General features: G+C 32.1%; 1 protein-coding gene across 1 annotated transcript in view; it reads left to right on the top strand.

Moving 5' to 3' along the window:
* LOC111059637 overlaps positions 1–11,683 on the top strand; it is a 39,897-nt gene extending 28,214 nt beyond the window's left edge. Inside the window, exon 5 of the mRNA XM_039439467.1 lies at positions 11,393–11,683. Coding sequence (XP_039295401.1) covers positions 11,393–11,406 — 14 coding nt within the window. The 3' untranslated portion in view covers positions 11,407–11,683. The remainder of the gene's footprint in view (positions 1–11,392) is intronic.
* The last annotated feature ends 232 nt before the right edge of the window (positions 11,684–11,915 follow it).

An 11,915-nucleotide genomic window follows, 5' to 3' on the forward strand; every position in this document is an offset into this window, starting at 1 on the left:
ATAATTCAGCAACTGTAAGCCAGATGATGATAAATAGTGAAAATGACAACCTCGCCTCGAATAATCCAAGCGGTGTTCCATTACAGCCTTTCTAGAGGCAATCAACTGCTTGCGTTTAAAATAATTCAGTCAAATATCTTGTAAATTACCAGCCTTCAGCATATAATTTGGTACACAATGCATACCATGCAGCCGCTCTCCTAACTTTAAAATTCCTTGGAGACCAAAGTACGATCTTCCGACTACTTTTGACAATTGAAAAAATAATTTCAAATATTTCTGAGAAACTTTCTCGCTTACACCACCTACTTATCTTTTGAAACAAAAAAGTTTCTAGCATGTTGAAAATTTCATATTTTCTGCTCAAAATGTCTGGACATTGATGAAAATAATCATTAATTAAAAAATAACTATAAGTCGGATAAAAATGGTCGATATAAAGGGCACGCTCTTCCCGTTAATTTCTTATAAAATTATTATGCATTACGACGCCCCATGATTCTGAGAGAAGTGATATTCAAAAGAAAAATAAATCTTCGCGATGTTTCCAATTTTATCATAAAAGTTGAATTTCCTTTTAATCCTTCAATTCTGAAGCTTTTCTAGTGCTACTAGGATATCGGGGATGATATTCTACATCCAATTCTGACGTAGAATTGGAATTTTAGACAGTTGCAATTTTACACGATTTGGCAACCCTGTAATTTCTTCGGATGGAGGGCCAAGTCTCAACTTATTTTACACAAACTATAGCTTATCGATTATATTCAGATATGAATTGATTAGAGTCGTATGTTCGTGAGTCGGTGGATTTTTTTCTTCCAAGATAGATGAATACAATCTATCAATAGAGAAATATAAGGCTGATAATTTGAAAATATCTAAGGTAAATGCTTTCATGGAAGAGAAATTAGTTGATTCAGAGGCACAATTGTACGAATTGCAAGAGTACACAAGATCAAAAAATTTGGAAACTCATGGAATTCCTGTTACTAAGGAAGAAAATGTAAATGTGATTCTCCATGATGTGGCCAAAAGTCTTCAGATACAATCATGGGTACAATTATGCGGAGATTGATATCGCCCATAGACTACCGGCAAAAGAAAGGGAAAGAACAACCAATAATTGTCAGATCTATAAACAGAACCACAAAAAACCAATGATTATTACGCTACAGAAATTTTCTTAAGGATTGTCACGTTTTTTTTATAGTTAACGATTAGCCTCCTGCTTGGCATCAATTGGTAGAGCATGAGAAATATTTCAATAATTATAAAATTGATCGTGGTTTTACTAGGATATAGTCTCATAAAAATCTTTATAGGCCCAGATATGAGCTTCCACAATAATACTGATAATTTATAAAAAAAATATATATATATAAAACTTATATCCTATAGTACTGAGGAATAAAATGAATTGTACACCATAAAAAATTTGATACATATATTAACAAATATCTCAAAAAATAAGTCAAAACAAAAGTATATAGAGCGACAGAAATATATATAATATAACAAGAAATGAAATCAATAAAATATCACAGGTTAATACTATTTTTTAGGTTCTATAGCACGAAATGTTACCATGTGCTTTCATTTCATGATCATATGCATCTATATTCATGTAGCTTCGATATCAACTTGCTGATACTTGTCAACTTGGACGATTCTATTTCGTATATTAGTTTTTTAAATCAGCATGATAAATTGACAAATAATAATCCAAATATATGTAAGAAGCTGGTTGCTCTACATGCTTCTTCTTTCTAATCATATGAACCATATGACTTGTTAATAATTTACTAATGTTGTTTATCAAACTAATAGCAGAGCTGATGAGAGAATGATTGAATGTTCATATTTGTACAGTTCAAGATTTATTGAGGTTTATATTATAATTGACATTAAAATCGATTTTCTAAAGTAAATGAAAATCTTTCGTCAATTATTCATTTCAAGTAATATGTGCGAAGTAAGATTATTATAAATCGATTTTTTTGTTCAACATGCCGAAAAAAGGTAAGAGTGAATTTTCAATTGATATTGATAGGAAATTTGTTTTGGAAAAATTCTCGGGGAAAATTGGACAAAATGCAAAATTCTGGCTGGAAGATTTTGAGAAAGAATGTATCCGTTACAATATCCACAACGATGAAGAAAAAATAACATGTTTAAGACTATTTTTAGAAGGGAGTTCTGAAGATTGGTATACTTCCAACAAATATAAATTAGGATTGAAAAATTGGAATTTGTGGTCAAAAACATTTCTCCAAACTTTTTCTAATAAAGGCTGGTCAAATGTGAGATATGCATATTCATTCAAATACATTGAAAATTTTGGATCTATGCTTGATTATGCTTTGAAGAAGGAACGATTATTGCTTGAATGTGAGAGAACTATGACAGATGAATCTAGAATCTCACATATTGTTGTGGGACTACCAGTTCATATTCAGAATAGATTAGATAAGGAAAATATCGAGACCACAGAAGATCTGATGAATGAGATTCAAAAATATGATTCATTCACAAACTCAAACGGACATAGTCATATAAATAGCCAGAAAAAAGACTCAACCAAGATGGAAGAGATAAGAAGAAAGAAGACTCCTTGTTCTGTATGTACAGCCTTGGGAAAACCAAATCGCTTTCATCCTGCAGAGATCTGTAGGAATAAAAATGAAACAGTGAATTTCACAACCTGTGAGGAAAATACACTCGATGTTGATAACTCAAAAAACTGAATAAGCCGGCGTGTAAGTTCATTCCATTGATTACAGTTGATGTACTAGTTGATAAAAAGAAGATTGTAAAAGGGGTTTATGACAGTGGCTCAAATATCACTCTAATAAATCATAAAATTGTTGATGAGCTGAAGACAAAACTTATGAACGACCATAACCTTTTTCGAACTATTAGTGGTGTGAATTTTACAAATCGCCGGGCCAAAATTCCAATGAAAATTAATAAAATTGAAGAAATATTAGATGTATATGTTGTGAAGAACAATAATTTCTCTTATGACTTACTTCTTGGATTGGATGCAATAAAAAAGTTCAAATTGATACAGAATGAAAATTTAGAAATTTTACAGAAGGTTGATGACAAAACAGATGTTGAAAGATTGAATTATGAGTCATCTGTCTTCTCTGTAAATATGGAAAGCAATCTGAATTATCTTGATACTGAAAAGAGACAAACAATAACAAGGCTGATTGAAGGTTATGAATCACTATTTGCAAAACACAAATATGATGTAGGTGAGGTAAAACATGCAGAGGCAGAAATCAAACTTTCAGAAGATAGATATATTATTAAGAAGCCATACAGAACGTGTATCCCAGATAAAAAAGAAATAGAACAACAAATTTCAAAACTTTTAGAGGCAGGATTGATTGAATATTCAACTTCACCATTTGCATCTCCTGTTACACTTGCCTTCAAACGAGAAGAAAAAAAATCACGGCTATGTATTGACTTCCGGGAACTGAACAAAATTGTAATACCAGAGCCACAACCATTCCCAAGAATAGAAGATATAACAGTGAAGGCTGGTAATTGTAAATGGTACACAGTACTTGATGTTAATTCAGCATTCTGGACAATACCAATAAAAAAGAAGACAGAATGAAAACTGCATTTGTGACCCACGAAGGCCATTATCAATGGTTACGGATACCATTTGGTTTGAAGACCGCGCCTGCAATTTTTCAAAGAATATTGGGTAACACTTTACAAAAAAATAAGTTGACTGATTTTTGTACTTGCTGCATTGATGATATTTTAATATTTTCAAAGACATTTGAGGAACACTTGAAACATATAAACCTCGTACTTGATGCGGTTTATAAAGAAGGGTTCAAGCTGAAATTGGAAAAATGTAACTTTGCAAGGAGTTCAATTAAATATTTGGGACACATAATTGAAAATAACTCAGTCAGTCCACTCACTGACAATCTCAAAGCAATTGAAAATTTCCCACAACCAAAAACCAAGAAGAATGTACGCCAGTTTTTGGGGAAAATAAATTTCTATTATAAATACATAGAGAATGCAGTGAAAGTTCTAGAACCTTTACACAATCTACTGAGGAAGGACATACCTTTTATCTGGTCAGAGACATGTGATAAAGCTTTCCAAAACGTGAAGAAATACTTATGTTCTAGTCCTATAAAAGAGACAATTATGTATTGGCAATATTGGTTGATAGGACGGAAGTTTACAGTGATCACAGACCACAAACCATTGGAGAATCTCAGAGTGAAAGCACGAACCGATGAAGAATTGGGAGATCTTGTATACTACCTATCGCAATATGATTTCACATTGATATATAGCCCAGGAAAAGGAAATGTTGAAGCAGATACTTTATCAAGAAATCCAGTTTTAGAGCACTTTGAAGGAAATGAAGACATTTTAACAGTTGTGAATTTGATATCTATACAAGAAATAAAAGACGATCAAGAAAAAAACAAAGAAGCAATAATGAATAATAGGAATGTTGAATATAAAGAGGAAATATTCTACAAATGTATGAAAGGAAACAAAAGAATCTTCCTTTCTCAAGAAAAGGGTAAAGAATTGATTGAGAAAATTCATTTTCAACTAGGACATATCGGAACTCACCACACACTATTACACATACGTCCACATTACTACTTTTCCAACATGGATGAAATGGTCAAGCGCTATTGTGATTCGTGTCATATATGTAAGAAGAATAAAACAAGAAGAGGTCGCTCAATAGGATTACTTTCACAATTGGGTCCAGCTAGTGAACCGTATGAGATCATGTCGATAGATACTGTTGGAGGGTTTGGTGGAAACAACTCAACAAAACGATACCTACACATATTGGTCGATCACTTCTCTAGATATGCATTCACTTCAAGCTCTAGCGGTCAAACTACTAAAGAATACATTCGTTTGCTAGATCCTATCTTACAAAACCATTCTGTCAAGATCCTATTAGCTGATCAATATGCGTCTATCAAATCAAAAAAAGTTTAGAGATTACCTACTCGAAAAAGGTGTTACAATGGTGTTCACATCGGTAGATTGCCCACAATCAAATGGTCTTAATGAGCGGCTAAACCAGACATTGGTGAATCGTATTAGATGCAAAGTGAATAGTCCAGAAGGAAGAACGCAGACGTGGTCGAAGATAGCGGAAAGTTGCACATCAGAATACAACAAGACAATCCATAGCACTACTAAATTTACACCAAGATATCTGCTATTGGGAGAGGATTTGGAAATAATACCATCACAACTGAGGAAAAAACGAAACTTACAAATAGACAGAGAAGAAGCAATAAAAAATTCCAATTTAAACCACAAACGGAACAAACTAAGATGTGATAAGAACAGAAGAATATATGGATTCAAGGAAAAAGAACTAGTGTATATAGAAAAAGGGAACAAGTTGAATAGAAATAAATTAGATGAAGTTAGAAGTGGACCGTTCCCCATTATAAGAAGAATATCAAACTCAATGTATGAAGTGGCCTGCGGAATCAATGGGAGTGAACCAATCATCTGTCACTCAAGCAAATTGACACCTTCGAGGAAGTTTCTCGTTCAAGGGGGGGAGATGTAAGAAGCTGGTTGCTCTACATTCACGCTTCTTCTTTCTAATCTTATGAACCATATGACTTGTTAATAATTTACTAATGTTGTTTATCAAACTAATAGCAGAGCTGATGAGAGAATGATTGAATGTTCATATTTGTACAGTTTAAGATTTATTGAGGTTTATATTATAATTGACATCAAAATCGATTTTCTAAAGTAAATGAAAATCTTTCGTCAATTATTCATTTCAAGTAATATGTGCGAAGTAAGATCATTATATATATATTAAATTCTATGGTTTCCAATAGATTTCTTTATAATAAATATTTTTTATCTCAGGGTGCGAGATTCGGCACCTGACGGAATAGATAGATCAATTCATCTAGTGAATCAGAGCTACATTATATTATCACAAATTATATTGCAGAAATTAATGATCATATGAATATTGTATTAACAGCCTAGAACTTAGTATTCTTTGATTGATGGATCTTTTGATATATGGATTGATTCGTTACTATCTAATAAAATACCTTTTATACTATCTTGCGCAAGTATTTTTACCAAATTCTCTATTTATAAAGAACCCTTTCGACGAGCTACCTTTGATTCTTATTTCATTTCGAAGCACTGAGGGCGCCCTATCACTATTTCGAATATTTTTCACTCACATGCTGGAATTTTCTATGAGCTGCTGATGTCGATCCAAACTCCTGGTGGTCCTGGATTATTTGTAGCTGGAGTCGTCTCTTCCAAGGGGTTAAAAAATTATTTAAAAATGACTTCTGCTTTACATTAGCATCACAAAGTCTTATGAAAAATTTAGAAATTCGATTTAACTTTAAGCTATTAAAGGTATAGTAAGATATTACGCTCTATAATTTTTGGTGACATCTAATGGTGGTCGTTGGCAGGCAAGTGTCGAAATTCTCTTTTCTAATTCACAATTTTCATTTCCGATTTCCAAATTTACATAAAATTGAAATAATCTTTTCCTCCGCCATTCATGGCTCAAATAGACCGTACCAAACTATTTAATTATTACTTATGTTACATCTTTAATAATTTATTTGCCTTCGGGCCGTATCCAAAACATAAACTGCACAATAATAATTCATAAATTCTCATCATTTGTAGAAATATATACAAATATATTTGAATCGGCTCACTATTGCCGCCAATCAATTGCTACCATTTGATTGGTGCATGCAAATTATTATAGTATTCATGTGCCTAGTAACCTCCTACTTCCTTAATACATTTAATTATTTTTGTTTGGGTTTTTCAATATGCTTTTTACATGCAAAGTAATTTTATAGAGGTTATAGATTGATTCTTATATTACAACAATTAGCCACGTGTAACCTTTGGTTCCTCAAGTTGAATACTGTTTCGCTACAATAAGTTTCTGCCAAGGTGTTTGGTCAGATTCTATGTTATGCGACTCGGTTGATCATTAGGTCGCCGATCAGTAGATGTTTTACGCCTAACCTCAAATTTTCAATATTTTATATAATATTATACAGGTAGCAAAAATTATTTTCATTCCTATTCGGTTGTTGTACAATTTGGCCATGATGCCTGATATTATCTAATCTTTAACGTTATCATCTTTGGCAATATTAGCCTATTATTTCACTTAGACCTATAAATTTCTTCAAATAGGAATTTTTATTCATCCATTCGGATTTTTGAACGTTACAGGATTTGAGAGAGAAAGCAAAAAATGATAGAGAAAGTGTACAAACAGAGGGCATTGTGCAAACCCAGTTTAAAACTACTCATATCAACAGAAACTTGAAAGATGGTCAAGTGTATATAAATGAAATAATCTCTCTCCATATTTTAAAGAGCTCTTGTACAACACGAAAAATTTCGCTAAAAAGCACAACTTCAAGTTCACATGGTTCAGAAACGGAAGAATTTTCATCAGGAGAAATGAAGATACAAGACCCGAGCGCATCTCAACGAAAGCGGACCTGGACTACTTGGAGTTGAAGGGAAAGGATGGAAATCAATTAACACTCAGTACCCATGGACCACAACGCATAGGAACGTCACAAAGGAGACTGAATTTTTATTTACTTGAAAACTCTTCTTTTTATATCACTAACATAGTAGAAGACCTGTTTTCATTGTATGAAAAATAAAATAATAAAACAAATGAGATAGATGATTATATCAACTACATACCGAATGATGAGGATGATGAGGTACACTTTTTGAATATATACTAAATCATTATTCGTAGTTTAAGTGAAAATTTCGATGAATTCCTATGCACTCTTGAAAATTATAAAACTAAACACGACATAATATTACTTACTGAAACTTGGTGTAATGTAAACACACCCTTTATGTACAATATACCAGGATATAAAGTTGTGGATAAGAGAGGTTAGTATGAATAAGTGTGATGGCTTATGCACATATATATATATATATATATATATATATATATATATATATAAATGAATCTCTGAGCTATGATGTAGTTGATTGTGATATAAGGGAGGGTAATTCTATTTGTATTGAAGTTGAAACTCTCAGCGGTAAATTTTTAAAAATCATAGGTGTTCATACATCTCCAAATGGAAATGTGTCCAACTTTTTAGAAAGTGTTGAAAAGTATTCAGCTAACCAATATTCCAAACGATGTTGATGTTTTTTGCAGGAGATATAAATATATGCATAAATAATAAGATAGCTTATGAATATTTAGATATAATGAATAGTAATGGATATAAACCTTATATAACTGGCTACACTAGAGTACCTAACTGATAAGTTTGAGACCTGCCTAGATCACATTTTCCTCAAAAGTACAGATAAAAACATCAAATATAAGACAGGGAATATAAAACTAATATTACTGACCACTTCTCAGTTTCACTCAATCTAGGATATGTAGGTAACATAAACAAACACAAAAATCACAAAATTACTTCTAAAAAAATAAACCACGATAAACTTAAAGAATTGCTACCTATCTTAGGACAACTTATTCACCGACTTCAAGAATGGAAATATTGACGTAAACCAGATAGTAACTTGCTTTGTTGATACACTAAATCGATTTATTAATATTTCCTCCAATGAGATACATATACCACACAAGAAAACCCCCATAAAACCATGGATTACTCCAGGGTTAATTAATGTCATTAATAAAAAGATAAAATGTACAAACAACTAAAAAGGAAACCTTTCAATACAAAATTGAAGGAAGATTTAAAGGTCTATAAGAACATTTTATGGAAAGATTTTTTTTTACATTTTATGGAAAAATGTGATTCATCCGCAAAGAAAGAATCTGAGCGCGGATGCGAGTTGTGCTATTTCATAAAACTAAAAAGAAATATAATTATAATTCTATTCTAAAAACAAAAACAAAAACAAAAAAATACAATATTATTAAAAATTACTTATAACAGACATATAACTAAACATGAATAACAAAAGAAACCTATTGAAAAATTTCTCCTGATACAGCAATTTTTATCACTATTATTTATGTTTTATTTTGTGTGATTTTTTCTGTTTTGATTACTACTATTAGTTTTTTTATGTTTTATTATTACCATTTAGTTAGATTTATTACTATTTCAATTTGTTATTTTTTATTACTATTTTTATTATTATTATTATGGTTTTTTGTATGATTATTTCTGTTTTGGGGCAAACAACTATTTCTTAAGATCATCAAAAAGATTCCAGTATATCACCATTTTCCCTCAACCAGTGATATATTTCTTTAGAATAAGATTTTTTGCAGCTGATTTCTACAATCCTCGCTGGAATCAGGAGCATAACTTTATCAATTTTGTATTTGAATTGTTGCCTGCATACATTTAGAACCTGGTTTATGGTCATTGTTCTTATGTTGTATGGAGTGTCTCTCATGTTGAGCCTCAAATTACATTTATTTATATATTGAATTAAATTTTCAAAATACAATTCTTCAACAGTGAGCACCCCCCGCAATTCTCTAAAAAGCTCATTACTTGGATAGTGTCTAGGTTTACCCAGGGATGCTCTTATTATGTGTTTCTCCACCACAAAAAAATTTTGTTCATATGACAGCTGGCCGCTCCCCCCCCAGGCCAGTATCCCATACTGCAAGACAGACGCATATGCCACATAGATCAATTTAGCTATATCTATGTCATTTAATAAATTCATCTTATAAAATCTGAAAATTAGGTACTTCAATTTTTACATTTTTCATCAATATGGTAGTTCCACCTTAGATGGGAATCAATTATAACACCTAAATACCTGGCATGATCCACCTCCTCAAGTACATAGGGCACTGGCAAGGGGCCAGCGCAGGCAAACGACATGACAAATTATGAATTTTCAAACTTAAATTTATTGGTCTGGATCCAGGATTTGGGGAAAAAGCAATAAATGAACTCTTCTTATGATTCAAAGTAAGCTTGTGCATATCTAACCATGACTTAACAGACTTCAACCCTTCTAATGCAAGATCTCTCACTTCTTCCCACGTAGAGCCTGTGAATGTCATGATAGTATCATCTGCGAATGAAATTATCCTTCTATCTTGTGTGTTGAGTTTAAGTATATCGTTCATGTACACAAGAAATAACACTGGAGAAAATACAGTTCCCTGTGGTATGCCATATTCTGATAAGTTTATTTGATCATACTTATTTCCTATTGAAATGATTTGCATTCTGTCTTTAAGATAATGTTTGACCAAATCCAATGCCTTGCCACGTATCCCTGTATTCTCTAGTTTTTTTTAGCAGTGTCATGTGTGGAATAGTGTCAAAGGCTTTTGCCAGGTTGAGTAGGACAGTTAAAGTTTTCTTATTTTTAGCAAAATTATCAGTCACTATGTCTACAAGGTGCAATATGGCATCCTGGGTACTCTTTCCGGCTTGGAAGCCATATTGATTTTTATGAATAATATAAAATTTATTCAGTTAATTCACAAATCTTGTCTTTATTATCTTCTCCATTATCTTGGAAAGGCTACTGAGCAGGCTTATTGGTCTGTAGTTGGATGGATCACCTACATTTCCGCCCTTGTGGAGTGGGACAACACTAGCAATTCTGAACTCCTTTGGAAAGTATCCCTGCTCAAAACATTTATTTATTATGAAAGACAAGGGTTTAGCAATGTAATTGGATATATTTTTCAAACAGATATTACTAATATTATCAATACCTGGGGAAGAATTATTTTTTAGCGTAAAAATTGTTTCTATTACTTCACACTCATTTGTCGGCAACCATAAAAATGAATGTGGTGAATTGACAACTGTATCTGGAAAGTGAGGCCAATTTTCAATATTCTTTCTATTCTTTCGGCATACGATTTGCCAACTTCTGCAAAATATTTATTCAAGGCACTTAGATCGATGTTTATATCAGTGGCTTTCTTTTTTTTGTCCAGTAGCTCATCTATACAGTTCCAAAGTTTTTTGCTGTTTGTTTTACATTGTGATATCTTGTTTTTGAAATAATCCTGCTTGGCTTGCTTTATCAGGTTTCTCAAAACGTTTCTATATCCAAATATGTCAATTTCAAGTAAAGATTGAGAGGTTGTTTTTTCAATTGTTTATACATTTTATCTCTAGTTCTTATACAGTTAACTAAGCCTGCACTAATCCAGTTCTTCAAGGGTTTTTGACTGCGATTCAATTTTATTTTTATTTTTGAATTAGTGATATGGTTATTCAATTTGTCGATAAATTTTGGTGTTATGCTTTCTCTGTTATTGCTATTCAATACATCCTGCCAAGACTCGGTCTGTAGGTTTGTAATTAGTTGTGATCTATTTTTTCAGTGAAGTCTCTGTAATTTGTGGAGACTTGTTTGCGATCTGATGTGCCCAAGAATAAACCAGTTGCAAAATGATCTGTAATGCTAGTCTTGAAAATTACACCTACTACATCCTCATAATTGGATGTTTCATCTTTATGGAATATGTGATCAAGGGTTGATATTGAGTCATTCTGTACTCTTGTTGGTTCATTTATAAACGATTTTGAACCATATTCATATGTAACAGACCACAGTACTCATTCACAATATTTGTGTTTTGATCGAGATAAATGGTTATGTCACCTGTGAGAATTATGTCTTTTCTATTTTTTAACTCCTCCAGGCAAACGCCAATATCTTCAATAATTGTTCTGCTGATAAGGATGGAGGTCTATACACGGCTATAAGTGTGATGTTTTCTCTCATATGTGGTACATGAATATCGAGGATAATAGAATTTGCAGAAGCAATATAAGTTTTTAGAATTTCAGAACTTAGATTATCTTTGATACACACACTCCATCACATTTATTGAATTTATTAGC

The sequence above is a fragment of the Nilaparvata lugens genome, chromosome 12 (assembly GCF_014356525.2).
Source record: "Nilaparvata lugens isolate BPH chromosome 12, ASM1435652v1, whole genome shotgun sequence".
Classification (NCBI taxonomy): Eukaryota; Metazoa; Arthropoda; class Insecta; order Hemiptera; family Delphacidae; genus Nilaparvata; species Nilaparvata lugens.